Source organism: Vidua macroura, chromosome 27, assembly GCF_024509145.1.
Source record: "Vidua macroura isolate BioBank_ID:100142 chromosome 27, ASM2450914v1, whole genome shotgun sequence".
Classification (NCBI taxonomy): Eukaryota; Metazoa; Chordata; class Aves; order Passeriformes; family Viduidae; genus Vidua; species Vidua macroura.
The window spans coordinates 2795200-2823107 of record NC_071597.1 but is presented as its reverse complement, the minus strand read 5'-3'; the positions used below and the strand labels follow the sequence as shown (position 1 = coordinate 2823107).

The following is a 27908-nucleotide window of genomic DNA, read 5'->3' as shown; positions in this document are numbered from 1 at the left end:
GCATCCGGGCGGCGATTGGCCTAAACCCCCGCAGGGGGCGGGCGTAGCAGGGCGGTGCCCGGCGGAGGAAGATGGCGCCGTGAGCGGGTCGGAGCCGCCGCCGCCGCCGGCCGGTCAGTGCGGGGGGAGCGGGGCCGGGGCGCGGCCGCCGCGGGGCCGCCGGGGCGGGGAGCGGCCTGCGGCCTCCCCCGAGCCGCCGTCCGGCAGCGCCCGGCGCGCGGGCGGCGCTTCCGGCAGCGGGGCCCGGTCGGGGGCGGGCCCGGCCTTTGGGACCCGCCTCCCCCGGGACCGCCCGGGGAGGTTTGGGGGAGGCCCGGGGGGGCCCCTCGGGGGTCGCCGCCTCGTCCCGGCCCGGGGGTGGCGGGGGCAGCGCCGGGGCTCCCCGGGGGGCTCGGGGGGGGTCCCCGGGGATGCTCCCGGGGCAGCGGGCCCGGGGTCCCCTCACGTGCGGCCGGCTCGGGGTGGGCGGGAGGCCGCGCCGGTTTTTGGGGCGTTTTGGGGGATTTGGGGAGGAATTCTGCGGGGAGTTGGGGGAGGATTCGGGTCGGGGTCGGGGCTCTTGGGAGGGTTCACAGGGCTGGGGGATCCGGGCACGGGGGGTTTGTTTAATTTCCGTGCGGGATTCGGGATGGTTCCCGAATTTCCCTGGTGGGATTCATTTCCCTGATGGGATTCGGATGGTTCCCGAATTTCCCTGATGGGGTTCGGGGTCGTTCCCAACTTTCCCTGGTGGGATTAATTTCTCTGATGGGATTCAGGATAGTTCCCAAATTTCCTTGATGGGATTCATTTCCCTGATGGGATTTGGGATGGTTCCCGAATTTCCCTGATGGGGTTCGGGGTGGATCCCGAATTTCCCTGGTGAGATTCATTTCCCTGATGGGATTTTGGATGGTTCCCGAATTTCCCTGGTGAGATTCATTTCTCTGATGGAATTCAGGATGGTTCCTGAATTTCCCTGGTGGGATTTGGGATAGTTCCTGAATTTCCTTGATGGGGTTCAGGATGGTTCCCAAATTTCCTTGATGGGGTTCATTTCCCTGGTGGGATTTGGGATGGTTCCCGAATTTCCTTGATGGGGTTCATTTCCCTGATGGGATTTGGATGGTTCCCGAATTTCCCTGATGGGAATCATTTCCCTGATGGGATCTGGGCTCTTTTCCTTGGTGGGATTCATTTCCCTGGGATTCATTTCCCTGGTAGGATTCAGGACAGTTCCCGAATTTCCCTGATGGGATTTGGGGTGGTTCCCAAATTTCCTTAATGAGATTCGTTTCCCTGGTGGGATTTGGGCTGTGTTTCCTTATGGGATTAATTTCTCTGGTGGGATTTTGGATGGTTCCCAAATTTCCCTGGTAGGATTCATTTCCCTGATGGGATTCGGGCTCTTTTTCCTGGTGGAATTGTTTCCCCTGGTGGGATTTGGGATGGTTCCTGAATTTCCTTGATGGGATTTGGGATGGTTCCCAAATTTCCTTAATGGGGTTCATTCCCCTGGTGGGATTTGGGATGGTTCCTGAATTTCCCTGATGGGATTTGGGATGATTCCTGAATTTCCCTGATGGGATTTGGGATGATTCCTGAACTTACCTGATGGGATTTGGGATGGTTCCTGAATTTCCTTGATGGGATTCATTCCTCTGATGGGATTTGGGTTGTTTTTCCTGATGGGATTCATTCCCCTGATGGGATTTGGGCTGTTTTTCCTTAGGGGATTCATCTCCCCCATGGAATTTTGGGCTGTTTTTCCTGATGGGATTCATTTCCTTGGGATTCATTGCCCTGCTGGGATTTGGGATGGTTCCCAAATTTAGGGGGCTCTGCTTCACCACGAGTGGGAATCACACGGGGAGATCCCACCGGCCTTCCCTGCATTCATATCCCAATTTGCTTTTCTGGGAAAATGGGATTTCTCCTGGGGAAATGGGATTTCTTTAGGGAGAAGGAGGTTTCTCCAGGGAAAATGGGATTTCTCCAGGAAAATAGGATCTCTCCCAGGAAAATGGGATCTCTCCCATTTGGATTTCTTTAGGGAAAATGGGATTTCTTTAGGAAAAATGGGATTTCTCCTGGGAAAATGGGATTTCTCCAGGAAAATGGGATCTCCCTGGCCAGCTCAGCCCCACTCTGATTCGCAGCTGGGGCTGTTGATCCTCAGCTCTGCCCTAAATTCCAATGGAAGGGAGGGAACAGCCACAGAAAATCCCTGGAAGAACAAAAAGATTTGGGGCTGGGAATGGGAAGATTGCAGGCTGGGAATGGGAAGATTTGGGGCTGGGAATGGGAAGATTTGGGGTTGGGAGTAGGGAGATTTCAGGCTGAGAATGGGGAGATTTGGGGTTGGAACTGGGGAGATTTCAGGCTGAGAATGGGGAGATTTGGGACTGGGAATGGGAAGATTTTGGGCTGGATCTGGGGAGATTTCAGGCTGGGAATGGGAATATTTCAGGCTGGAACTGGGGAGATTTGGGGCTGGGAATGGAGAGATTTCTGGCTGGGAATGTGGAGATTTGGGGCTGGGAATGGGAAGATTTTGGTTGGATCTGGGGAGATTGCAGCTCTCGGGGCACACCTGCTTTAAAGTTGGGCTCTGCCCGTTTTGGGGGGGAGGTGGGGGCTGCTCCAAGGCTGTGCTGGAATTCAGAAAAACGATGGGAGCCCGGGAACGCTCCTTGGGATTGCGGCGGGGAAACCAACAAAGCCCCAAACCGCGGGGAGGGCGCGGCGGGATCGTCCCCGGGGGGGATCCCAGGCAAATCCCTTGGGATCATCACCCGGGGCTGGGCTCCCCGAGGGGCTGATCCCTGCCTGCCCTGTCCCCACAGCTCGAGGGACAGCATGGCTGCCACTGCCGCCGTCAGCCCCAGTGAATACCTGCAGCCCGCCGCCTCCGCCGCCCAGGTGAGCCCAGCCCCTCCTCGGGCTTTTCCCGGGATGCAGGGGGGCAGGACAAGCTCTTGGGGCCCTCTCAGGGCTTTTCCCGGGATTCAGGAGTAGCCAGGAGGGCAGGACAAGCCCCTGGAGCCTCCTCAGGGCTTTTCCTGGGATTCAGGGGGGCTGGACAATCTATTGGAGCCCACTCAGGGCTTTTCCCGGGATTCAGGAGGGCAGGACAAGCCCCTGGAGCCACCTCAGGGCTTTTCCTGGGATTCAGGAGGGCAGGACAAGCCCCTGGAGCCCCCTCAGGGCTTTTCCCGGGATTCAGGAGGAGCCAGGGGGGCAGGATAAGCCCCTGGAGCCCCCTCGGGGCTTTTCCCGGGATTCAGGAGGAGCCAGGGAGGCAGGACAAGCCCTTGGAGCCTCCTCAGGGCTTTTCCTGGGATTCAGGAGGAGCCAGGGGGGCAGGACAAGCCCTTGGAGCCTCCTCAGGGCTTTTCCTGGGATTCAGGGGGGCAGGACAATCTCTTGAAGCCCCCTCAGGGCTTTTCCCGGGATTCAGGAGGAGCCAGGGGGGCAGGACAAGCCCCTGGAGCCCACTCAGGGCTTTTCCCGGGATTCAGGAGGAGCCAGGGGGGCAGGACAAGCCCCTGGAGCCCACTCAGGGCTTTTCCCGGGATTCAGGAGGAGCCAGGGGGGCAGGACAAGCCCTTGGAGCCTCCTCAGGGCTTTTCCTGGGATTCAGGGGGGCAGGACAAGCCCCTGGAGCCTCCTCAGGGCTTTTCCTGGGATTTAGGGGGGCAGGACAAGCCCCTGGAGCCTCCTCAGGGCTTTTCCCGGGATTCAGGAAAAAGGAGGGCAGGACAGGAGGGCAGGACAAGCCCCTGGAGCCCCCTCGGGGCTTTTCCCGGGATTCAGGAGGAGCCAGGGGGGCAGGACAAGCCCTTGGAGCCTCCTCAGGGCTTTTCCTGGGATTCAGGGGGGCTGGACAATCTCTTGGGGCCCACTCAGGGCTTTTCCTGGGATTCAGGGGGGCTGGACAATCTATTGGAGCCTCCTCAGGGCTTTTCCCGGGATTCAGGAGGAGCCAGGGGGGCAGGACAAGCCCCTGGGGCCTCTCTGGGGGCTCCATCCCAGTCCTGATCCCGCTGCTGTTCCTCCTCCCTGCGGATCTCGGATGTCCCCAGTGATGTCCCGGGGTGGCTTTGGGGTTTGAGCTGCCTGTGGTGTTCCGAGGGCAAATCCCACCAAGTTTCCAGGGTGTCCACAGCTTTAGGGTGGTTCTAAGGGTGGTCCTAAGCTTTAGGATGATTTTAAGGATGGATTTAAGCTTTAGGATGGTTCTAAGGCTGGTTCTGAACTTTAGGATGGTTCTAAGGATGGTCCTAAGCTTTAGGATGATTTTAAGGATGGTTCTAATATTTAGGATGATTTTAAGGATGGTCCTAAGCTTTAGGATGGTTCTAAGGATGGATTTAAGCTTTAGGATGGTTCTAAGGGTGGTTCTAAGCTTTAGGATGATTTTAAGGCTGGATTTAAGCTTTAGGATGATTTTAAGGATGAATTTAAGCTTTAGGAATGTTCTAAGGATGATTCTAAGAGTGGTTCTAAGCTTTAGGATGATTTTAAGGATGGATTTAAGCTTTAGGATGGTTCTAAGGCTGGTTCTAAACTTTAGGATGGTTTTAAGCGTGGTTCTAAGCTTTAGGATGGTTCTAAGATGGTTCTAAGATGATTTTAAGGATGAAATTGAGCTTTAGGATGTTTTTAAGGGTGGTTCTAATATTTAGGATGATTTTAAGCATGGTTCTAAGCTTTAGGATGGTTCTAAGGATGGATTTAAGCTTTAGGATGGTTCTAAGGGTGGTTCTAAGCTTTAGGATGATTTTAAGGATGGATTTAAGCTTTAGGATGGTTCTAAGGCTGGTTCTGAACTTTAGGATGGTTTTAAGCGTGGTTCTAAGCTTTAGGATTGTTCTAAGATGGTTCTAAGATGATTTTAAGGATGAATTTGAGCTTTAGGATGTTTTTAAGGGTGGTTCTAATATTTAGGATGATTTTAAGCATGGTTCTAAGCTTTAAGATTATTTTAAGGATGGATTTAAGCTTTAGGATGGTTCTAAGGGTGGTTCTAAGCTTTAGCATGATTTTAAGGATGAATTTAAGCTTTAGGAATGTTCTAAGGATGGTTCTAAGAGTGGTTCTAAGCTTTAGGATGGTTCTAAGAGTGGTTCTAAGGATAGTCCTAAGCTTTAGGATGATTTTAAGGATGGATTTAAGCTTTAGCATGATTTTAAGGATGGTTTTAAGGCACAAGGATGGGATTTTAAAGGATTTAAGGATACAAGGATGGGATTTTAAAGGATTTGAGGACACAAGGACGGGATTTTAAAGGATTTGAGGACACAAGGATGGGATTTTAAAGGATTTGAGGACACAAGGTTGGGATTTTAAAGGATTTGAGGACACAAGGATGGGATTTTAAAGGATTTGAGGACACAAGGATGGGATTTCAAGTGTCACCACTGCCGAAAGCAGCGGGGTGCTGGACATGGGGAGGAATTCCTTCACAGAAAAGTTGGGAATTGGGATGAGCTGCCCAGAAAGGTGGTGGAGTCACCTGGGGGGGGTTTAAGGGAAGACTGGACGTGGCCCTCAGTGTCCCCCAGGTTGGGCTGGACAATCCCAAATTTCCAGCCTCATTTATTGGGGAATTCCGCCACGTGTGGGTAATTAATGCGCTGCCTTAATCAGGGCTGTCTCGTGAGCTCTGCTGGTTTGATTTTTAAAAGTGTTAAGTTTTCTTTTGTCGTTTTTTTTGGAAAGTTTCAAAGTTGTTATAAAGCTTCTTTAGCTTTTGGATAATGTTTACATGTTTGAGAGTCAGAGTTTTTACACAATTTCATGTGTAAATAGAATAGTTTACATATTTCTCTGTGGGTGGAGAGAAATGATGGATTGGTCTTTGGACCAGTGTGGTTGGAGAGGTGGTGATTCCATCCTCCAATCCACGGTTGCTTCTGGAATTCTATAAATATTAGATGTTTGAATAAAACTTACTATTTTTTGTCCTTAGAACTTAAAAAAAACCCAAACAAAAAAAACCCAAAACAAGGACAACAACAACAAAAAACACCAAAAAAACACCAAACAAAAAAAAAAAGCCTACATATTTCTCTGTTAGTGGAGAGAAATGATGGATTGGTCTTTGGACCAGTGTGGTTGGAGAGGTGGTGATTCCATCCTCCAATCCACGGTTGCTTCTGGAATTCTATAAATATTAGATGTTTGAATAAAACTTACTATTTTTTCTCTTTAGAACTTAAAAAAAAAACAAAAAAAAACCCCAAAAAAACCCCCAAAACAAAACAAACCAAACCAACCAAAAAAAAACCCCAAAAAAAAAACCCCAAAAAACCCCCCAAAAAACCAACCAACCAACCAAAAAGCAAACAAAAGAATAAAAAAAACCCCAAAAAACTATAAAAAAAAAGCTTTTAAAAACCCAAAAAACTATAAAAAAAAGGCTTTTAAAAATGAAAGCAGCAGAGCTCCTCCTGCAGGTGCCTGGCACTGAGTGCCCTCTCTCCCCAGGACTCGCAGCCCTCTCCCCTGGCGCTGCTGGCAGCCACATGCAGCAAGATCGGTCCCCCGGCCGTGGAAGCCGCCGCGGCGCCGCCGGCGCCGGCCCAGCCCGCCCCTCGCAAACTGGTGCCCATCAAACCCGCCCCGCTGCCCCTGGGCTCGGCCAAGGGCAGCATCGGCATCCTGTCCTCCAAGGGGAACCTCTTCCAGATCCAGGGCTCCCAGGTGGGCGCCTCCTACGCCGGGGGGCAGCTGGTTTTCGCCATCCAGAACGCGGCCGTGCTCAATAAAGGCTCGCGTTCCTCCTCCTCCTCCTCCTCGTCCTCCTCCTCCTCCTCCTCCTCCTCTTCCTCCTCCAACATCCAGTACCAGGCGGTGCCGCAGCTGCAGCCTGGCGGGGCTCAGACCATCCAGGTGCAGCCTAACCAGATCCAGATCATCCCGGGCACCAGCCAGGCCATCCTCGCGCCCTCCTCTTCCTCGCACAAACCCGTGCCCATCAAACCGGCCCCGGCGCAGAAAGCGGCGCCGGCGGCGGGCGGCGTGGTCAAACTGCCCGCGGGCGGCAACGTCACCTTGACCCTGCCCGTCAACAACCTGGTGAGCCCCGAGGCGGGCGGGCAGGCCCAGCTGCTCACGGACAGCCCTTCCAAACCTGGCAAGAAACCTCGGAAAAAGGCCACGTCCCCAGCCCAGCCCGCCGCCGTGGCCGTGGCCGAGCAGGTGGAGACGGTGCTGATCGAGACCACGGCGGAGAACATCATCCAGGCCGGCAACAACCTGCTGATCGTGCAGAGCCCCGGCTCGGGGCAGCCGGCCGTGGTGCAGCAGGTGCAGGTGGTGCAGCCCAAGCAGGAGCAGCAGGTGGTGCAGATCCCGCAGCAGGCGCTGCGCGTGGTGCAGGCGGCCTCGGCCACGCTGCCCACCGTGCCCCAGAAATCCTCCCAGAACTTCCAGATCCAGGCGGCCGAGCCCACCCCCACCCAGGTAAGGCCTCCTTGGAGTCTTCTCCCTCTTGCTGCCCTCTGGTCCTCCCCCGGGATTTAGGAGCTGGAGGGTTTTGTGAGATATTCCCGGTTTGGAGGGTGCTTCAGGCGTTGCTGAGTGGATTCTCTGGGGGCTGGGGGTGCAGCCATGCCCTCTGCAGGGATTCAGGAGCTCCAGCTGCTTTTTCAGTGTCACTGAAAGCTCCCCGGTGCCGCAGCTGGGGTTGGGATGAGCCATCCTGCTGGGAGCTCCTGGGACACGAGGGGAGGTGGGAGAGGGGTTGGTGTCTTTGTGTTGCCTTGGGCAACATCCAGGAGCTTTCTCCTTTCTCCAGGGGTCCCACAGAGGTCCAGATTTACTTCCCAGTGAGGGTGGGGAGGCGCTGGGATGCATTTCCCAGACAAGCTGTGGCTTCCCCATCCCTGGAAGCGTCCAAGCCCAGCTTGGACCACCCTCCTCCAGCAGAACGAAGTTAAAACAAAACAACCTCCAAAATCCCACCAACCCAAACCACTCCACCGTTCCCGAGCTGCGCGGGCCCGCCCCATCCCCGCCAAATCCCGCTCCTCTTCCCTCCTCCCCTCCAGGTCTACTTCAAGACCCCCTCCGGCGAGCTGCAGACCGTGGTGCTCCACGAGGCCTCGTCCATCCCCATGGTGCCGCCGTCGGGGACGTCGTGCGGCAGCCCCGTGCCGCGCAGCCCCGGGGCCGGCCCCGGCCGCAAGCCGGCCCCGCGCAAGGAGCGGCCGCTGCCCAAGATCGCCCCGGCCGGGGGCATCCTGAGCCTGAGCGCGGCGCAGCTGGCAGCGGCTGCCCAGGCCATGCAGACCATCAGCATCAACGGCGTGCAGGTGCAGGGCGTCCCTGTCACCATCACCAACAGCGGAGGTGGGCGGCGCCGCCGGCGCGAATTGGGGACGGGGCTGCGCGGGGGGATCACCGAGCTTCCCCAGGAGGGGGAATGGAATCACCCCTGGATCGAGTGGGTCTGATTAAATCAGATCCCTCGTGCTCCTGAGGGGGACAGTGGGCAGCTCCCTGAGCCTCCCGAGGATGGGGATGGGGAATGGAATCACCCCTGGATCAGATCAGATCAGATCAAATCAGATCCCTCGTGCTCCTGAGTGGTGCATGGGCAGTGGGCAGCTCCCTGAGCTTCCCAAGGATGGGAGTGTGGAATGGAATCCCCCCTGGATCAGATCAGATTAAATCAGATCCCTCATGCTCCTGAGGGAGGACAGGGACAGTGAGCAGCTCCCTGAGCCTCCCAAGGATGGGATGTCCCTGGATCAGATCAGATCCCTCTTGGCCCCCAGGGGCTCTGCAGTGTCAGCACCTTCTGCAAGCCAGGAGCGTTTCCCAAAGTGTCCTTTGGGTGATTCCAAGCACATCCTGGAGAGCTGTGGGTGACAGCGATGGCTGCCTGCCCAAACTGGCCGTGCCAAGCTGCAGGAAGCACCCGAGGTTTCCTGGGGCTGGAACATCTCCCTTGGATCCCATTCCAGATCCCATTCCAGGGCTGGAACATCTCCCTTGAATCCCATTCCAGATCCCATTCCAGGGCTGGAACATCTCCCTTGGATCCCATTCCAGATCCCATTCCAGGGCTGGAACATCTCCCTTGGATCCCATTCCAGATCCCATTCCAGGGCTGGAACATCTCCCTTGGATCCCATTCCAGATCCCATTCCAGGGCTGGAACATCTCCCTTGGATCTCATTCCAGATCCCTTTCCCGGGGCTGGAACATCTCCCTTGAAAACCATTCCAGATCCCATTCCAGATCCCATTCCAGATCCCCATCCCCTGGAACATCTCCCTTGGATCCCATTCCAGATCCCCATCCCCTGGAACATCTCCCTTGGATCCCATTCCAGGTCCCCATCTCCTGGAACCTCTGCACCCCTGGGATCGAGGAGCTCTCCCAAGCTCCCAAGCCCAGGAGAGGCACATTCGCACACCCAGCTCCATTTGTCCAGCTCCACATCCCAGGGATCACCATTCCAGGAGTGAACCCCTCACTCCAGGGATCTTCCCGAGCCCCAGACCCGCCGGACACGGCCCCGCTGCTCCCGGTGCCGGGAGCGTCGCGTCCCTGCAGCCGCCCTGTCCCCATTCCACGGGCAAACCCTTCCCAGGGAGCCGAGGGGAGGGAGCTGTGTCTGCAGGGAGTTTTATCACGTTTTATGGGAGATAAAGCCACCCCTGCTGCCTGCCGTGGTTTCTGGCCTCTGCTCCTCCTCGGCAGAAATCCCAACCCCGGCGCGGTTTCCCGCTCCGCTGTTCTCCCAGGACTGCCTTTTGTGGAGAGTGTGGGGGGGGATTGAATTTAATTAGATATTCCAATGAACGTGGAGGGGACCGGTAGGACCTGCTGCCCACGGGTGTGACGAGCTGAGCCAGGCCTCAGCCAGGACATTCCCATCCCTCGGCTTCGCGCTTCCCTGCCGCCGGATCCCTCGCTCCGCCTGCTCTCCCTCCCTCCCTGCTGCCTCTGCTCCTCCGCTGCCAAACCCCACTTGTTCTTCCCCTCCTCCTCCTCCTCCCCCTGCTGCTGCTGCTGCCCTGGGAGCAGCAATCCCAATCCCAATCCCAATCCCAATCCCGACCCCGCTTGCTGATGCTGACCCCGTCTTCTTCTTTCCAGCCCCTGCCACGGCTGCCAGGGACGCCCGAGCCTGGAGCGGCCCTTAGGCTGCTGGGGTAAGTCCCGTTTTTTTGCTCAATATATTGCACGTTTTTTCAAAGTTTCTTTTTTGTTTCCTCTTTTTGAGCCTTTTTTTCCCCGCCCCCCTAAAAGGGTCGAAAACTTTTTCGAAAACTTTGAAAAACCGCACAGTATATTCAGAAAAAAGGGACTTACCGGGAGAGGCACGTGGCAAAGGGGGCTGTGCTGCATGCGGGGATAAATTCGGGGTATTCCCTGCTCCCGAGGGCCCGGTGGAAGGAGCGTGGATGGGTCCTGACTGCCCCTCTTCCCTCCCCAGGCCAGCAGCAGCTGACGGTGCAGAACGTGTCCGGCAACAACGTGACCATCAGCGGGCTGAGCCCCACCCAGATCCAGCTGCAGATGGAGCAGGCGTTATCCGGGGACATCCAGCCGGGCGAGAAGAGGAGGAGGATGGCCTGCACCTGCCCCAACTGCAAGGACGGCGACAAGCGGTGGGTTCGGGAAGTGGGAAGGGCTCATCCCGCTGGGATCCGCCTCTCCCGGGAGTGGCTCAGAGTGGTTCATCCCTCCGGATCCGCCTCTCCTGGAATTACCCGGAGCGGCTCATCCCGCTGGGATCCGCCTCTCCCGGGAGTGGCTCATCCCTCTGGATCCGCCTCTCCTGGAATAACCCGGAGCGGCTCATCCTGCTGGGATCCGCCTCTCCTGGAATAACCCGGAGCGGCTCGCTTGGATCTGCCTCTCCCAGAGTAACCCAGAGCGGTTTATCCCTCTGGATCTGCCTCTCCTGGAATAACCCGGAGCGGCTCATCCCTCCGGATTCGCCTCTCCCGGGCTAAATCAGAGCGGTTCCTCCCTCCAGGTCCCCCTGTCCTGGGCTAACCCAGAGCTGTTCCTCCCTCCCTCTGGATCCGCATGTCCCGGGAGCTGTTCCTCCTTCTGGATCTGCCTGTCCCGGGAGCTGTTCCTCCCTCCGGATCCCCCTGTCCCGGGAGCGGTTCCTCCCTCCGGATCCCCCTGTCCCGGGAGCGGTTCCTCCCTCCGGATCCCCCTGTCCCGGGAGCGGTTCCTCCCTCCGGATCCCCCTGTCCTGGGAGCGGTTCCTCCCTCCGGATCCGCCTGTCCCGGGCTAACCCAGAGCGGTTCCTCCCTCCGGATCCCCCTGTCCCGGGAGCTGTTCCTCCTTCTGGATCTGCCTGTCCCGGGAGCGGTTCCTCCCTCCGGATCCGCCTGTCCCGGGCTGACCCCGCCTCTCCCCGCAGGCCGGGCGATCCCGGGAAGAAGAAGCACATCTGCCACATCCCCGAGTGCGGGCGGACGTTCCGCAAGACGTCGCTGCTGCGGGCGCACGTGCGGCTGCACACGGGCGAGCGGCCCTTCGTGTGCAACTGGGTGTTCTGCGGCAAGCGCTTCACGCGCTCCGACGAGCTGCAGCGGCACGCGCGCACCCACACAGGTCTGCGCCCCCGAGGGGCCCGAGCCCGGGGAACCGCCCCACACAGGGCTGGGATACCCCAGGATGTCCCTCATTCACAGAGCAGAACCCCCACACAGGGCTGGGATATCCTGGGATATCCCTCGTTCCCAAGGAAACTCCCCCAGACTGGGCTGGGATACCCCAGGATGTCCCTGGTTCCCAAGGAATCTCCCCACACAGGGCTGGGATATCCCAGGATGTCCCTTGTTCACAGAGCAGAACCCCCAGACAGGGCTGGGATACCCCAGGATGTCCCCTGTTCCCAAGGAACCTCCCCACACAGGGCTGGGATACCCCAGGATGTCCCTCGTTCCCAAGGAACCTCCCCCAGACTGGGCTGGGATATCCCCCATTCCCAGGGCAGAGCCTCCACATGGGGCTGGGATATCCCGGGATATCCCCTGTTCCCAAGGAACCTCCCCCAGACTGGGCTGGGATATCCCAGGATGTCCCTCGTTCACAGAGCAGAACCCCCACACAGGGCTGGGATATCCTGGGATATCCCTCGTTCCCAAGGAAACTCCCCCAGACTGGGCTGGGATACCCCAGGATGTCCCCTGTTCCCAAGGAACCTCCCGACACAGGGCTGGGATATCCCAGGATATCCCTCATTCCCAAGGAGCCTCACCCACACAGGGCTGGGATACCCCGGGATGTCCCCTGTTCCCAAGGAACCTCCCCACACAGGGCTGGGATATCCCAGGATGTCCCTCGTTCACAGAGCAGAACCCCCAAATGGGGCTGGGATATCCCAGGATATCCCTCGTTCCCAAGGAGCCTCACTCACACAGGGCTGGGATACCCCAGGATGTCCCCTGTTCCCAAGGAACCTCCCCACACAGGGCCGGGATATCCCGGGATGTCCCTCATTCCCAAGGAGCCTCACCCAGACAGGGCTGGGATATCCCAGGATGTCCCTCGTTCACAGAGCAGAACCCCCACACAGGGCTGGGATATCCCGGGATGTCCCTCGTTCCCAAGGAACCTCCCCACACAGGGCTGGGATATCCCGGGATGTCCCTCGTTCCCAAGGAACCTCCCCCAGACTGGGCTGGGATATCCCCCATTCCCAGGGCAGAGCCTCCAAATGGGGCTGGGATATCCCAGGATATCCCTTGTTCACAGGGCAGCCTCCCCAAACAGGTCTGCATCCCCTGAGGGCCCCCATTCCCACGGCAGAACCCCTAAACTGGGCTGGGATATCCCTGGAGATTCCCCATTCCCAGGACAGAACCCCTAAACTGGGCTGGGATATCCCTGGAGATTCCCCATTCCCAGGACAGAACCCCTAAACTGGGCTGGGATATCCCTGGAGATTCCCCATTCCCAGGACAGAACCCCTAAACTGGGCTGGGATATCCCTGGAGATTCCCATTCCCATGGCAGAACCCCTAAACTGGGCTGGGATATCCCTGGAGATTCCCCATTCCCAGGACAGAACCCCCAGACGGGGCTGGGATATCCCTGGACATTCCCATTCCCAGGACAGAACCCCCAAACGGGTCCCAGCAGGACCCCCAGGTGTCACCATCACCCCGGGAGCCACAGGGGAGGGCTGGGATGATCTGGGCAGGTTCTCCCTGGGTTCTGGGGGGCACTGGAGGATTTTGGGGGGGATCTCTGGTGACAGAGGTGCCATGGGAAGGGGCTGGGGACATCAAGGGGACGTGTCCTGGAGGTGCCACCACCCCAGGATCCACAGGGATGATCTGGGCAGGTTCTGGGGGGCACTGGAGGATTTTGGGGGGATCTCTGGTGACAGAGGTGCCATGGGAAGGGGTTGGGGACATCAAGGGGACGTGTCCTGGAGGTGCCACCACCCCCTTGGTAGCCACAGGGATGATCTGGGCAGGTTCTCCCTGGGTTCTGGGGGGCACTGGAGGATTTTGGGGGGGATCTCTGGTGACAGAGGTGCCATGGGAAGGGGTTGGGGACATCAAGGGGACGTGTCCTGGAGGTGCCACCACCCCCTTGGTAGCCACAGGGATGATCTGGGCAGGTTCTGGGGGGCACTGGAGGATTTTGGGGGGGATCTCTGGTGACAGGGGTTAATGGGGACAAACCCTGGAGGTGCCACCACCTCCCTCCCATCTCCTGGCTGTCACCTGGGGTGGCCGCAGGTGCCACCGCTGAGCGTCCCCTCTCCCCGCAGGTGACAAACGCTTCGAGTGCGCGCAGTGCCAGAAACGCTTCATGCGCTCCGACCACCTGACCAAGCACTACAAAACCCACCTGGTCACCAAGAACTTGTAGGCTCTGCCAGAGCCCCCACCCCAAAAACGCCGAGCCCCGGATCCGGGGCCGGCCGCAGCGCTCCGGGGAGGGACCCCCGGGGACGGCCCCGGCCCCCGACCGCGCTGAGCACCCCGAAAATCGGGCTGGGGGGCGGTGTCCCTGGGAGCCCGCAGGTTTGGGGGTGACCCAGAGCCCCCCCAGACCCCACAGGCTCAGGGGGTGCCCCAGAGCCTTCCCTGTGACCCAGAGCCCCCCCTGTGACCCCACAGATTTAGGGGGTGCCCCAAAGCCTTCCCTGTGACCCCACAGGCTCAGGGGGTGCCCCAGAGCCTTCCCTGTGACCCAGAGCCCCCCCTGTGACCCCACAGATTTAGGGGGTGCCCCAAAGCCTTCCCTGTGACCCAGAGCCCCCCCCAGACCCCACAGGCTCAGGGGGTGACCCAGAGCCCCCCCCCCGTGACCCCCCAGATTAATGGGGGGCCCTAGAGCCTTCCCTGTGACCCAGACCCCCCCAGACCCCCCCTGTGACTCCACAGGCTCAGGGGGTGACCCAGAGGCCCCCCCAGACTCATGGGGTGCCCCAGACCCTCCCTGTGACCCCACAGATTTAGGGTTTGCCCCTGAGCCCCCCCCCGTGACCCAAAGCCCCCCCCCTGTGACCCCAAAGGCTTGTGGGGTCACCCAGAGCCTCCCCCAGATTTATGGGGTGCCCCAGACCCTCCCTGTGAGCCCACAGGTTTAGGGGGTGACCCTGTGACCCCAGAGGTTCAGGGGGTGACCCTGAGCCCCCCTGTGACCCCACAGATTTATGGGGTGCCCCAGACCCTCCCTGTGACCCCACAGGTTTAGGGGGTGACCCTGTGACCCCCACAGGTTTAGGGGGTGACCCCAGGGGTTCATGGGGTGCCCCAGACCCTCCCCTGTGACCCCACAGATTTATGGGGTGCCCCCAGCCCCCCCCCCGTGACCCCACAGATTTATGGGGTGCCCCGAGCCCCCCCTGTGACCCCACAGGTTTAGGGGGTGACCCCAGGGGTTCAGGGGGTGCCCCAGACCCTCCCCTGTGACCCCACAGATTTATGGGGTGCCCCGAGCCCCCCCTGTGACCCCACAGATTTATGGGGTGCCCCGAGCCCCCCCCGTGACCCCACAGATTTATGGGGTACCCCAGCTCCCCCCTGTGACCCCACAGATTTATGGGGTGCCCCAGCCCCCCCAGAGCCCCCCAGGAGCTGGGGCAGGAGCGGGGCCCCTCGGAGGCCCCAGAGCACATTCCTACTTTATATTTAAAGTCTATAAATAGCTATAAATATCTCTATGACCCCTTTGGAAAAATCCCTTTTTTTCTATGGAATCGTTGCCTTACACTCCCCTCCCCAGACCCCCCCCCGTGCATCATGAGTGCTTTTTTAATCTATTTAATCCCCTCATTTCTCTCCCAAAACTCAATTTCCACCCCCCCAAATGGGCAATTCCTCTCTCCCAATTTTTATTTCCGAGCAACGTTGGCATTTCCCCTTTTTTTAAATTTTATTTGCAATTTTGGGACTCCATCCTTTCTTTTTTTTTTTTTCTCCCCCTTTTTTTTTATTTTCCCCTTTTTTTTTATTTTCCCCTTTTTTTCCTATTTTCCCCCTTTTTTTCTATTTCCCCCCTTTTTTTCCTATTTTCCCCTTTTTTTTTCCTATTTCCCCCCTTTTTTTCCTATTTTCCCCTTTTTTTCCTATCTTCCCCCTTTTTTCCTATTTCCCCCTTTTTTCCCCTATTTTTTCCCCTTTTTATCTTTTTCTCCCTTTTTTTCTTTTTCCCACCTTTTTTTGTTTTTTCCTCTTCCCTCCCCTTTTTTTTTCTTTTCCCCTTTTTTTCTTCTTTCCCCTTTTTTTCCCTTTTTAATTTTTCCCCCATTTTTCTTTCCCCGCCTTTTCCCCCCTTTTTTTCTATTTTTCCCCTTTTTATTCTTTTTTCCCTTACCCCCTTTTTTTTTCTTTTCCTTTTTTTTTCCTTCTTTCCCCTTTTTTCCCCTTTTTTTATTTTTTCTCCTTTTTTCTTCCCGCCCTTTCCCCCCCCTTTTTTTCTATTTTTCCCTTTTTATTCTTTTTTCCTTTTTTTTTCTTTTCCCCCCTTTTTTCCCCCTTTTTTTTCTTTTTTCTCCCTTTTTTTCTTGTTTCCCTTTTTTTTTTCTCCCTTTTTTTCTTGTTTCCCTTTTTTTTCTTGTTCCCCTTTTTTTTCCTTTTTCCCCCTTTTTTTCTTTCCCCCTTTTTTCCTTCCCCACCCCTTTTTTTTCCTTTCCCCCCCTTTTTTCCCCCTTTTTTTCCCTTTTTTCCCCCTTTTCCCCCACGTGTGCATCCCCTCCGTGTACAGTGTACATTGTATCATAGATTATATTGCTTTGGAGCTTTTAAATTAAACAAAATCCACTTTATTTTGTAGCTGTTGTGCCCGGCTGAGGGCGTTTCCCTGGATTATGTGATGGATTTGTTCCCAGTTTTCTGAGCTCTACCCGGAGGCCGCCGGGAGCTTTTCCTTGCTAAATAAATTCAGTCACCAGAGGCAATTCCAGGCTCCTTTTCCCTCTTTTTTTTTTATTTTTAATTTTCCTGGGAATTTTGTGGATGTGGCGGGAAAATTGAGGAACTGGTGGGATTTGGAGGAATTGATGGAAAATTGAGGAATTTTTGCAGGAAATTTGCTCCCCCCTCTCCGCGAGCTGCTGGGTCAGGAGTGGGGGTTTGTCCCCAAAATCTCCCCGTCCTCGTGTCCCCAAATTCCTGTCCCTTGTCACAGCGTCCCAAATATCCCATATCCACATCCCTGTGCTCAGTGTCCCCAAACCCCTGTCCCCAAACCCCTGTCCCCAAATCTCTGTCCCCAAATCCCTGTCCCCAAATTCCTATCCCCAAACCCTGTCCCCAAACCCTGTCCCCAAATTCCTGTCCCCAAATTGCTATCCCCAAATTGCTATCCCCAAACCCCTGTCCCCACATCCCTATCCCCAAATTCCTATCCCCAAATTCCTATCCCCAAACCCCTGTCCCCACATCCCTATCCCCAAATTCCTATCCCCAAATTCCTATCCCCAAACCCCTGTCCCCAAATCCCTATCCCCAAATTCCTATCCCCAAATCCCTGTCCCCAAATCCCTGTCCCCAAATTGCTATCCCCAAATTGCTATCCCCAAATCCCTGTCCCCAAACCCCTGTCCCCAAATCTCTGTCCCCAAATTCCTATCCCCAAACCCTGTCCCCAAACCCTGTCCCCAAATCCCTGTCCCCAAATCCCTGTCCCCAAATTGCTATCCCCAAATCCCTGTCCCCAAATCCCTGTCCCCACATCCCTGTCCCCAAATTCCTATCCCCAAACCCTGTCCCCAAATCCCTGTCCCCAAATTCCTATCCCCAAATCCCTGTCCCCAAATCCCTGTCCCCAAATTCCTATCCCCAAATCCCTGTCCCCACATCCCTGTCCCCAAATTCCTATCCCCAAACCCTGTCCCCAAATCCCTGTCCCCAAATTGCTATCCCCAAATCCCTGTCCCCAAATCCCTGTCCCCAAATTCCTATCCCCAAATCCCTGTCCCCACATCCCTGTCCCCAAATCCGTGTCCCCAAATCCCTGTCCCCAAATTCCTATCCCCAAATTCCTATCCCCAAATCGCTGTCCCCACATCCCTGTCCCCAAATCCCTGTCCCCAAATCCCTGTCCCCACCTCTCCCATATCCTGTCCCTTGTCACCACCTGTCCCAAACGTCCCCTCCCACCGTCCCCATGTCCCCAAATCCCTGTCCCCAGATCCCTGTCCCCACATCCCTGTCCCCAAATCCCTGTCCCGAAATCTCCCTGTCCCTTGTCACAACACCCCAGACATGCCATATCCACATCCCTGTCCCCAAATCCCTGTCCCCGTGTCCCTGTCCCTTGTCACAGCATCCCAAATATCCCAATGTCCCCAAATCGCTGTCCCCACATTTCCCAGCCCCTGTCCCTCATCACGATCCCCCCCACCCATCCCCAGAGATCCCATCCCCCGTGTGTCCCCGAGTGTCCCCGTGTGTCCCCGAATGTCCCCGAGTGTCCCCGAATGTCCCCGAGTGTCCCCGTGTCCCCTCCCGAGGTCGCGGCCCCTTTAAGAGCCGCGCGTGCCTCTCCATACCCTGCCACTACTTCCGGGTCTCTTGTCCCCGCCCCTTCCTCCTCCTCCAATGGGCCGCCAGCTCCTCCGGCGGCGCGCGCGCTGTGCCGCTTCCTATTGGCTGTGTCGGACGGGGAGGGGCGTGTCCGTGTTTAGCCACGCCCCCGGCGCGGTGCTGGGCTCCGCGAGGCCGCGATGGAGCTGGAGCGGCTGAGGAAGAGATACCGGGGGGACAGCGAGGTGACAGAGAGGGGACAGCGGGGGGACAGCGGGACAGCAGGACAGTGAGGGGACAGCGGGACAGAGAGGGGATAACGGGACAGCGGGACAGCGGGGGGACAGCGAGGTGACAGCGGGGGACAGCGGGGGGACAGAGAGGGGACAGCGGGGGACAGCGGGGGGACAGAGAGGGGACAGCGGGGGACAGCGGGACAGTGAGGGGATAACGGGACAGTGAGGGGATAACGGGACAGCGGGACAGTGAGGGGATAACGGGACAGTGAGGGGATAACGGGACAGCGGGACAGAGAGGGGACAGCGAGGTGACAGCGGGGGGACAGCGGGGGGACAGAGAGGGGACAGCGGGGGGACAGAGAGGGGACAGCGGGGGGACAGAGAGGGGACAGCGGGGGACAGCGGGGGGACACCGGGACAGCGGGACAGTGAGGGGACAGCGGGACAGCGGGACAGAGAGGGGATAACGGGGACAGCGGGACAGCGGGACAGTGGGGGGATAACGGGACAGCGGGACAGAGAGGGGATAACGGGGACAGCGGGACAGCGGGACAGTGGGGGGATAACGGGACAGCGGGACAGAGAGGGGACAGCGAGGGGACAGCGGGACAGTGAGGGGATAACGGGGACAGAGAGGGGACAAGGGGACAGCGGGGGGACACGGGAACAGCGGGGGGATAACGGGACATCGGGGGGACAGCGAGGTGACACCGGGACACCGGGACATTGGGGGGACAGCGAGGTGACACCGGGACACCGGGACAGTGGGGGGACAGCGCGGTGGGACCGGGGGGGCCTGGGGGACACCTGGCACGGGGGGACAGCGCGGTGGGACCGGGGGGGACAAGGCTTGGGGACAGCTCCCAGGCAGAGTGACCCCTCCCCAGAGTGTCCCCAAGGCTTGGTGACACCCCCAGCCAGGGTGACCCCCCCAGAGTGTCCCCAGGCCCTGGGGTGTCCCCACCTTCCCCTCGCTGTCCCCCAGTGCTGTCCCCGCTCTGTCCCCTGCGCTGGCCGTGCCCTCGAGCGCCGTGTGCCCCCCCCGCGTGTCCCCAAACGCCCCCCGGGTGTCCCCGTGTCCCCAGGCATTCCAGGAGTGTCACGCGGTGTCCCCTCACCCCTGCCCGCTGTCCCCAGGCGTTCGAGCAGTGTCCCCTGGTGTCCCCAACCCCTGCCCGGTGTCCCTGACCCCTGCCCAGTGTCCCCAACCCCTCCCCGGTGTCCCTGACCCCCCCCCCCCCGGTGTCCCCAGGCATTCGAGCAGTGTCCCCCGGTGTCCCCAAACCCCCCCGATGTCCCCTGACCCCCACCCGGTGTCCCGGTGTCCCCAGGCGTTCGAGCAGTGTCCCCCTGACCCCTGCCCGGTGTCCCCTGACCCCTCCCCGGTGTCCCCAGGAGTTCGAGGAGTGTCCCCCGGTGTCCCCAACCCCTCCCCGGTGTCCCTGACCCCCGCCCGGTGTCCCCAGGCGTTCGAGCAGTGTCCCCCGGTGTCCCTGACCCCTGCCCGGTGTCCCCTGACCCCCGCCCGGTGTCCCTGACCCCTGCCCGGTGTCCCGGTGTCCCCAGGCGTTCAGCAGTGTCCCCCGGTGTCCCCTGACCCCTCCCCGGTGTCCCTGACCCCTGCCCGGTGTCCCCAGGCGTTCGAGGAGTGTCCCCCGGTGTCCCCAACCCCCGCCCGGTGTCCCCAACCCCCCCACCCGGTGTCCACTGACCCCCGCCCGGTGTCCCTGACCCCTCCCCGGTGTCCCCTGACCCCCGCCGGTGTCCCTGACCCCCGCCCGGTGTCCCCAGGCGTTCGAGGAGTGTCCCCCGGTGTCCCCTGACCCCCCCCGGTGTCCCTGACCCCCGCCCGGTGTCCCCAGGCGTTCGAGGAGTGTCCCCCGGTGTCCCCTGACCCCCCCCGGTGTCCCTGACCCCCGCCCGGTGTCCCCAGGCGTTCGAGGAGTGTCCCCCGGTGTCCCCTGACCCCCCCCGGTGTCCCTGACCCCTGCCCGGTGTCCCGGTGTCCCCAGGCGTTCGAGGAGTGTCACCTGGTGTCGCTGGAGCCGCTGGCGCAGCTCCAGGCGTGGCTGCAGGAGGCGCTGCAGTGCCCCGGCATCGCCGAGCCCAACGCCATGTGCCTGGCCACCTGCGGCAGGTGACACGGGGACAGCGGGGACAGCGGGGACAGCGGGGACACGGGGGGGACACGGGGGGGGACACGGGGGGGACACGGGGGGGGACACCGGGAACACCGGGGCACAGGGGGGCACAGGGGGTGACAGAGGTAACACTCAGAGGGTGACACAGGTGACACTGAGGTGACACTGAGGTGACACAGGTGACACGGGTGACACTGAGGTGACACTGAGGTGACACAGGGCCTGACCCCACACTGTCCCCGCAGGGACAGGTGGCCCTCAGCCTGCATGGTGCTGCTGAAGGGGTGACACAGGTGACACTGAGGTGACACTGAGGTGAAACGGGTGACACTGAGGTGACACAGGTGACACTGAGGTGACACTGAGGTGGCACAGGTGACACAGGTGACACAGGTGACACTGAGGTGAAACGGGTGACACTGAGGTGACACAGGTGACACAGGTGACACTGAGGTGACACAGGTGACACTCGGGCTGACCCGCGCTGTCCCCGCAGGGACGGGCGGCCCTCGGCCCGCATGGTGCTGCTGAAGGGGTGACACTGAGGTGACACTGAGGTGACACAGGTGACACAGGTGACACAGGTGACACTCTGGGCTGACCCGCGCTGTCCCCGCAGGGACGGGCGGCCCTCGGCCCGCATGGTGCTGCTGAAGGGCCTCGGGCCGGACGGGCTGCGCTTCTTCAGCAACTACGAGAGCAGGAAGGGCCGGGAGCTGGTGAGGGCTGGGGAGCCCAAAAACACCCGGGAACACCCAAAATCACCCTGAAATCCTGGGAAATCCTGATAAATCCCGATAAATCCTGATAAATCCCGATAAATCCTGATAAATCCTGATAAATCCTGAAAAATCCCGATAAATCCTGAAAAATCCTGATAAATCCTGAAAAATCCCGATAAATCCTGGGAAATCCTGATAAGTCCCGATAAATCCTGGAAAATCCTGATAAATCCTGGAAAATCCTGGAGCTGGTGAGGGCTGGGGAGCCCAAAAACACCCGGTAACACCCAAAATCACCCTGAAATCTGGGAAATCCTGATAAATCCCAATAAGTCCCGATAAATCCCGATAAATCCTGATAAATCCTGATAAATCCTGGAGCTGGTGAGGGTTGGGGAACACCAGAAATCCCGATAAATCACATAAATCCCAATAAATCCTAATAAATCCCGATAAATCCTGATAAATCCCAAATTCCTGGAGCTGCTGAGGGCTGGGGAGGAGGAATTTTGGGATAAATCTGGAATTCCGGGATTGGGCAGCTCCCTCCTCTTCCCGCCAGGACTCCAATCCCTTCGCCTCCCTCGTCTTCTACTGGGAGCCGCTCTGCCGGCAGGTGAGGGGGGTCCCGCGGCCCTGGGCCTGGGATTTGGGGCTGGGGTCACCCCTGGGGGGGGATTTGGGGCTGGGGTCACCCCCAGGTGGGCGCTGGGCTGAGGCAGGGTGGGGGTGGCTGCGGTTTTTGGGTGGAAAATCAGGGAATGGGGCAGTTCTGTGCTCGGGGGCACCTTTGGAGCTGTGCTGGCCCAGGTGCGGGTTCAGGGCTCAGTGCGGGTTTAGGGCTCGGTGCTGCCCCACAGGTGCGGGTTTAGGGCTCGGTGCTGCCCCACAGGTGCGGGTTCAGGGCTCGGTGCGGGTTCGGGGCTCGGTGCTGCCCCACAGGTGCGGGTTCAGGGCTCGGTGCGGGTTTAGGGCTCGGTGCTGCCCCACAGGTGCGGGTTCAGGGCTCGGTGCGGGTTCAGGGCTCGGTGCTGCCCCACAGGTGCGGGTCGAGGGCTCGGTGCGGCGCCTGCCCGAGGAGGAATCCGATCGCTATTTCCAGTCCCGGCCCAGGGGGAGCCAGATCGGGGCTCTGGTCAGCAGGCAGAGCTCCGTCATCCCCGACCGCGAGGTGAGCGGGGTCGGGATCGGGCCCCGTGCCCTTTGGGATCGGCCGTGGGATCCCCTCGCTGCCCCTTTCCCTTTGGGATCGGCCATGGGATCCCTGTTCCCTCTGGGATCTCCTCACTGCCCCTTTCCCTTTGGGATCAGCCGTGGGATCCCCTCGCTGCCCCTTTCCATTTGGGATCGGCCGTGGAATCCCTGTTCCCTCTGGGATCTCCTCACTGCCCCTTTCCCTTTGGGATCAGCCGTGGGATCCCCTCGCTGCCCCTTTCCATTTGGGATCGGCCGTGGAATCCCTGTTCCCTCTGGGATCTCCTCACTGCCCCTTTCCCTTTGGGATCGGCCGTGGGATCCCCTCGCTGCCCCTTTCCCTTTGGGATCGGCCGTGGGATCCCCGTTCCCTCTGGGATCCCCTCACGGCCCCGTTCCCCTCCCGCCCCGCAGTACCTGCGGAAGAAGAACGCGGAGCTGGAGGAGCTCTACCGGGACAGGGCAGTGCCCAGGCCGGACTACTGGTGAGCACGGGGGGGCTGAGCCCCCCAGAGCCCCCCTGAGCCCCCCTGAGCCCCCCAGAGCCCCCTCCCGAGCCCGGGTGACCCTTGCAGGGGCGCGTACCTCGTGGAGCCGGAGGTGGTGGAGTTCTGGCAGGGCCAATCGAACCGGCTGCACGACCGGATCGTGTTCCGGCGCCTGCGGGACCCCGCGGCGCCGCTCGGGGCCATGACCCACCGGGGCCACGGCGACTGGGTCTACGAGCGCCTCTCGCCCTGAGCCCGCCGCTGCTCCCGCTCCGGAACGGCCCCAGGTGTCGCGGCCGCTCCGGAATGTCCCCACGTGTCGCGGCCGCTCCGGAATGTCCCCAGGTGTCGCGGCCGCCCCGCCCTGTCCCTCGCTGTGTGCTGCGGAACGGGGCCGGAGCTGCCCTCACCCCGGTGTGTCCCCAAATCCGTCTGCAGCCGCTCCTGGTGGTTAATTAATCGTGTTAATGATCGTGCAGGGTCCAGCTGTAACCCCCCTCCCTGTCCCTGTCTCTGCCCTGTCCCTGTCCCTCGCTGTGCACTGGGGAATTGGTCCGGAGCTGGCCTCACCTCGATGTGTCCCCAAATCCATCTGCAGCCGCTCCTGGTGGTTAATTAATCGTGTTAATGATCGTGCAGGGTCCGGCTGTGACCCCAGTGACCCCCTGTCCCTGGCGCTGTCCCTGTCCAGCCACTGCCACCCCTCTCTCTCCACGTTTTAACTGGAATCGTGGAATGTGCTCAATTCCCAGTTCATTACTGCTGTTGTTTAATTAACTTAAATCGCGTCGCCGCTGTCCCAGGGCCGTGAGACCCCGGCCCTCACCCTGTCCCCTCCTCCAGCCGCCTGGGAAAAAATAAACCGGGATTTCTGTGGAGGCTCTGGGTTAATACCGGGTTAATGTTTAGCCAGGCAGGGCCGGGCTCTCCCGGGACAGCCGGAGCTCGGAGCTGCCGCGAATCCCGGCCCTGGACCCGGCCCTGGGTGAAACCAACCCCAGGAACGCGCCCCGGTTCCGTGTTTGCTGTCCCGGAGCGGGATCGTGCCAAGGGCACCCTGTCCTGGGAGTTCCCATCCTGGGAGGTGACAGGGCAGCCCTGGCATGCCGGGACGGTGCCCACGGGGCTGTGGCCCCCTTTGTGCCACTGTCACAACCCCCGGAGTGGCTCTGGACCCTCCCGGCTGTGCCCGTCCCTTGGCAAGGACACGAGGGGACAGGGTGATGTCGCAGGAAGGGGCACAGACTTGTCCCAAATCCCGGGGGCGGGGGGCGAAAGGAGCGAGGGGCTCCGCTCCCCTCCCGGTGCCGCCGGGACACGATCCGGGATCCCAGCGCGACAAGGGACGGGCTGCGAGCAAACAGAGCCGAGGGCGGGACCGGGAGGAGCTGGCACCGGCCCCGGGGGGAGCTGGCACCGGCCCCGGGAGGAGCTGGCACCGGCCCCGTGCCGGGAAACCGGGGCTGGGCTCGGGCTCCTGGCACCCTCCGGCTTCGGGCGGAGCTGGGGAACAGCCGCGCCCTGCGGAGCCGGGGTCGCGGGGTCGCGGATCCCGGGATCGCGGATCGTCCCTTTCTCCGCGGGATCCGGGAGCTGGCAGGGCTCGCCGGGCTCCAGCCGGCCCCGCGTGTCCCCTTTTCCAGGGGGTCAGGGATGTTCCCGGGATGGCCGCGCTCCCAGCGCGGTTCCAGAGGGATCCAGACCTGCCAGGATGGATCCCGGGATCCGCAGGAAATCCCTGGAGCCGCCTCTGCTTCCACGTCCCGCGTGTCCCCTTTTTTCCTCGAGGTTAGGGATTCCCCGGGATGGCTCCCGGAGAGATCCCAGAGGAATCCAGAGCCTTCCCGGCCTTCCATGCCAGGTTTCGGGATCCGCGGAGCTCTCCCGGATCCGCCTCTGCTTCCTCGTCCTTCACCGGGTCAGGGATTCCCCGGCACGCCCCGCTCCCACCCGCGTCCCGCGGCGATCCGGAGCCTTCCCACCCTCCCAGGCTGGATCCAGGGATCCAGCGGAGCTCTCCCGGAGCTGTGTCCGCTCCCAGGCTCGGTTTATTAACCGCAGTTAATTAGCAGCAGGCGGGAGCGCTTCCAGCATGGCGGGGCGGGGTCCCCGCTTCCAGCAGCGGGGAGCGATTCCCGGGGGAACGGCGGCTCCTCCCGGGAGCGCTGCGCGGTCCCCGCGGGGGGATCGGTCCCGCGGGGTCCCTCGGGACAGGGAAGTGTCGCATCCCCTCCCGGGGGGGACTCGGCAAGGACGCGGCATGGGCGGCTCTGCAGCCCCTCGGGACGGGGACACGAGCGGGGCTCGGCCCCAAAAAGTGCCGGGAGGAGGGGATTGGGAATGGGAATGGGATTGAGAATGGGATTGGAGCAGAGCCAGGCGGGCCACGGGGGGAGTGTCCTCGTCCCAGTACGAACCAGTCCGCGCTGGGCAGCGGGAGGGACGGGGAGCGCCAGCCCCGCTGTGCCCCGGGGTCAGTCCTGCAGGTCACGGATTATCCCACAGATAAATTCCATCCGGAGGCCTCCCCGCTCCGGCGGCCCCGCGGATCGGCGTCCCCGGCGGGCGACAACGAGCCCGGGTCACTTCTCCTCGCGCTCGCCGGCCCCGCACAGGTTGGGATGCTCGGCCAGCGTCGCCCTCACTTTCTTCTTCTCCTTGAAGCGCCCGGAGTGCGAGACCTTGACGTGTTTGCCCTTGGTGCTCTTGTCCACGATCTTCTCCAGGCGGGCGGCGAAGCCGGGTGTCCCCTCCGGGCCCGTCCCCTCCGCGCCGTCCCCGCCCGGCGCCGCCTGCCCGTCGGGGCTCTCGTACAGCACCGTGGGCGCTGCCTGCCGCTTCCGCAGGAACGTCAGCTTCCACCAGCCGTGCCCGTCGGCCATCCTGGAACGGGATTTCGGGGGTCGTGCTCCCTCCCGGAGCTCCCTCCGCCCTCCCCGGGGCTGCGCTCCCGCAGCTGCATGAGGGATGCGGCGCTTCCTTCCCGTGGGATGCTCGTGGCGGGATCCCCCGGGAGCAGCGGGACGGGGCGGGTGTTCCGCGGCTCGGGAATTGCGGAGAAGAGCCGGGAAAAGGCCGCTGGCAGCGCCGGGAGCTGCCTTTACCAGCCACGTGTAGCGGCCGGGCAGGCGGGGAGGGAGCGCGGTGAGCAAACAGGAACAGGAACTGGGGCGCAGGTGGCACCGGGGAGGTGCCGGGGGCGCTGCCGGGGGGTCCCCACCTGCCCCACCCCGGGCTCGGGGCTCGCCTGACCCCGCTGGGGCCGGGCGGCAGCGCTGCAGGGGCCGGGGAAGGTTCTGGGAAGGCTCCGGAGCCGAGCGTGGCCCCGGGGCAGGAACCGAGGGAAGGCGGCTCCCGAGCCCGGCGCGTCCCCGGCCGCGGGCACGGAGGGGATTCCCAGGGCCCGGTCCCGGCGTCCAGCGCAGCCCGGCGTCCCCGTCCCTGTCCCCATCCGTGTCCCCGTGGCGCTCGGCCACCAGCGATCCCTCCCCGATGTCGCCTCGGGCATCGCTTGGGGGATAAAACCCCCGTGTCCCTCTGCGACGTGGGGACAAGGGCACGGACACTGCGGCCGCCACCCCGCTGGTGGCCCCTGTGTCCCCAACGCCCCTTGCCCGTGCCAGAGCCAGGCGGGAGCATCCCCGGCCGTGTCCCCGGAGTGTCCCCGGGGGTCCCACAAACCATCCCCAGCACGGACACGGCACCCCGGTACCTGCTCCTGCCGCCTCCGGGGGTCCCGGGGGTCCCGGGGTGTCCCGGGGGTGTCCCGGGGTGTCCCGGGGTGTCCCGGGGGGGCAGCGCGGGCAGGTGCCGTTCACCTGCCGCTGTCCCGGTGTTCCCGTCAAGGTGAACCCGCTCCCAAACCCCTCCTGCCGGAGCAAACAGCGGGGCCGGGCCAGGCACGGCTGAATATTCATGACAGGGAGCGGTGCCAGCCCCGGGAGGGTGGCCCTGAGTGGCCCTGAGTGGCCCCGGCTGGCTCTGGGTGGCCCTGGGTGGCTCTCGGTGACTCTCGGTGGCCCTGGGTGACTGGGTGGCTCTGGGTGGCCTTGGGTGGCCCCAGGTGGCCCTGGGTGACTGGGGGGCTCTGGGTGGCCCTGGGTGGCTCTCGGTGACCATGGGTGACTCTGGGTGGCCCCAGGTGACCCTGGGTGACTCTGGATGGCTCTCGGTGACTCTGTGTGGCTCTGGGTGGCCCCAGGTGGCCCTGGGTGACTCTGGGTGGCCGTCACCATGGCGAGCTGGCTGTGGCAGCGCTCAGGGCACGGTGGCCTCGAGGCCCGGTGGCAGCGGCTTGGTGGCACGAGCAGATCACGAGGTGGCACGAGCAGATCCGGAGGTGGCACGAGCAGATCACGAGGTGGCACGAGCAGATCACGAGGTGGCACGAGCAGATCCTGAGGTGGCACGAACAGAGGCCGAGGTGGCACGAGCAGATCCTGAGGTGGCACGAGCAGAGGCCAAGGTGGCACGAGCAGAGGCCGAGGTGGCACGAGGGTCGGGCACCGGGAGCGGGGGAACCGCAGCTCGCGCTGTCCCCGCTGTGACACCGTCACCGTGTCCCCACCGTGTCCCCACTTGGTCACCCCCAGCCCCGCCGGGACACGGGGACACCGCGGGACCCCCCGGGGGCCGGAGCCGCTGCCCCGAGCGGATCCGGGGGGATGATCCCAGCGGCTCCCCAGGGATCCCGGCTCTGGAGGGGATTGTTGGGCCTGGAGGGATCTGGGATCTGCTCGGGAGCCTCCCGGGGATCCCGCAGGGATTGGGATCTGCTCGGGAGCCTCCCGGGGATCCCGCAGGGTTTGGGATCTGCTCGGGAGCCTCCCGGGGATCCCGCAGGGATTGGGATCTGCTCGGGAGCCTCCCGGGGATCCCGCAGGGTTTGGGATCTGCTCGGGAGCCTCCCGGGGATCCCGCAGGGATTGGGATCTGCTCGGGAGCCTCCCGGGGATCCCGCAGGGATTGGGATCTGCTCGGGAGCCTCCCGGGGATCCCGCAGGGTTTGGGATCTGCTCGGGAGCCTCCCGGGGATCCCGCAGGGTTTGGGATCTGCTCGGGAGCCTCCTGGGGATCCCCGCGGGACGGCTGGGGGGCATCCCGGGGCTGGGTGCCCCAGCTCGGTGCTGGGGAACCTTGGGACCGGGACCGGGATTGGTGCCAGGTTTG

The 27908-nt window shown here is 61.1% G+C and overlaps 3 protein-coding genes across 6 annotated transcripts; 2 read left to right on the top strand and 1 right to left on the bottom strand.

The window, feature by feature from the left end:
- Positions 1 to 52: 52 nt before the first annotated feature.
- On the top strand, positions 53 to 16377 carry SP2 (Sp2 transcription factor). 3 transcript variants are annotated; one of them, XM_053999977.1, is made up of 7 exons: positions 53 to 113; positions 2826 to 2901; positions 6472 to 7449; positions 8037 to 8337; positions 10436 to 10610; positions 11382 to 11575; positions 13749 to 14276. In XM_053999977.1, exons 2-7 carry the CDS (start codon positions 2839 to 2841, stop codon positions 13847 to 13849), a joined length of 1812 nt encoding a protein of 603 aa, XP_053855952.1. In that variant the 5' UTR covers positions 53 to 113; positions 2826 to 2838; the 3' UTR covers positions 13850 to 14276. The 3 variants fall into 3 exon arrangements, 2 of the variants coding, with proteins under 2 accessions (XP_053855952.1, XP_053855953.1); XR_008440737.1 differs by lacking the exon at positions 53 to 113 and having other exon boundaries at positions 2761 to 2901; positions 13749 to 14004; positions 14258 to 14285; XM_053999978.1 differs by lacking the exons at positions 53 to 113; positions 13749 to 14276 and adding an exon at positions 16262 to 16377 and having other exon boundaries at positions 2761 to 2901.
- Positions 16378 to 18123: 1746 nt separating this feature from the next.
- Positions 18124 to 23617, top strand: PNPO (pyridoxamine 5'-phosphate oxidase). The gene is made up of 7 exons (XM_054000284.1): positions 18124 to 18200; positions 20207 to 20331; positions 20955 to 21054; positions 21620 to 21673; positions 22100 to 22228; positions 22666 to 22736; positions 22827 to 23617. Exons 1-7 carry the CDS (start codon positions 18156 to 18158, stop codon positions 22990 to 22992), a joined length of 690 nt encoding a protein of 229 aa, XP_053856259.1. The 5' UTR covers positions 18124 to 18155; the 3' UTR covers positions 22993 to 23617.
- A 1152-nt stretch (positions 23618 to 24769) lies between these two features.
- Positions 24770 to 26704, bottom strand: PRR15L (proline rich 15 like). 2 transcript variants are annotated; one of them, XM_054000286.1, is made up of 2 exons: positions 26558 to 26704; positions 24770 to 25622 (listed from the first exon to the last, which is right to left on the bottom strand). In XM_054000286.1, exon 2 carries the CDS (start codon positions 25619 to 25621, stop codon positions 25322 to 25324), a length of 300 nt encoding a protein of 99 aa, XP_053856261.1. In that variant the 5' UTR covers position 25622; positions 26558 to 26704; the 3' UTR covers positions 24770 to 25321. The 2 variants fall into 2 exon arrangements, with proteins under 2 accessions (XP_053856261.1, XP_053856260.1); XM_054000285.1 differs by lacking the exon at positions 26558 to 26704 and adding an exon at positions 26452 to 26505.
- Positions 26705 to 27908: the final 1204 nt, after the last annotated feature.

Bases quoted from the DNA above. Each gene is read 5' to 3' on its own strand.
- SP2 (XM_053999977.1), top strand. From the start codon at position 2,839: ATGGCTGCCACTGCCGCCGTCAGCCCCAGTGAATACCTGCAGCCCGCC. The intron at 7,450-8,036 runs GTAAGGCCTCCT...CCTCCCCTCCAG, and splicing joins CCGAGCCCACCCCCACCCAG to GTCTACTTCAAGACCCCCTC. The intron at 8,338-10,435 runs GTGGGCGGCGCC...TTCCCTCCCCAG, and splicing joins CACCATCACCAACAGCGGAG to GCCAGCAGCAGCTGACGGTG.
- PNPO (XM_054000284.1), top strand. From the start codon at position 18,156: ATGGAGCTGGAGCGGCTGAGGAAGAGATACCGGGGGGACAGCGAG. The intron at 21,674-22,099 runs GTGAGGGGGGTC...GCTGCCCCACAG, and splicing joins GGGAGCCGCTCTGCCGGCAG to GTGCGGGTCGAGGGCTCGGT. The intron at 22,229-22,665 runs GTGAGCGGGGTC...CCCGCCCCGCAG, and splicing joins CCGTCATCCCCGACCGCGAG to TACCTGCGGAAGAAGAACGC.
- PRR15L (XM_054000286.1), bottom strand. From the start codon at position 25,621: ATGGCCGACGGGCACGGCTGGTGGAAGCTGACGTTCCTGCGGAAGCGG.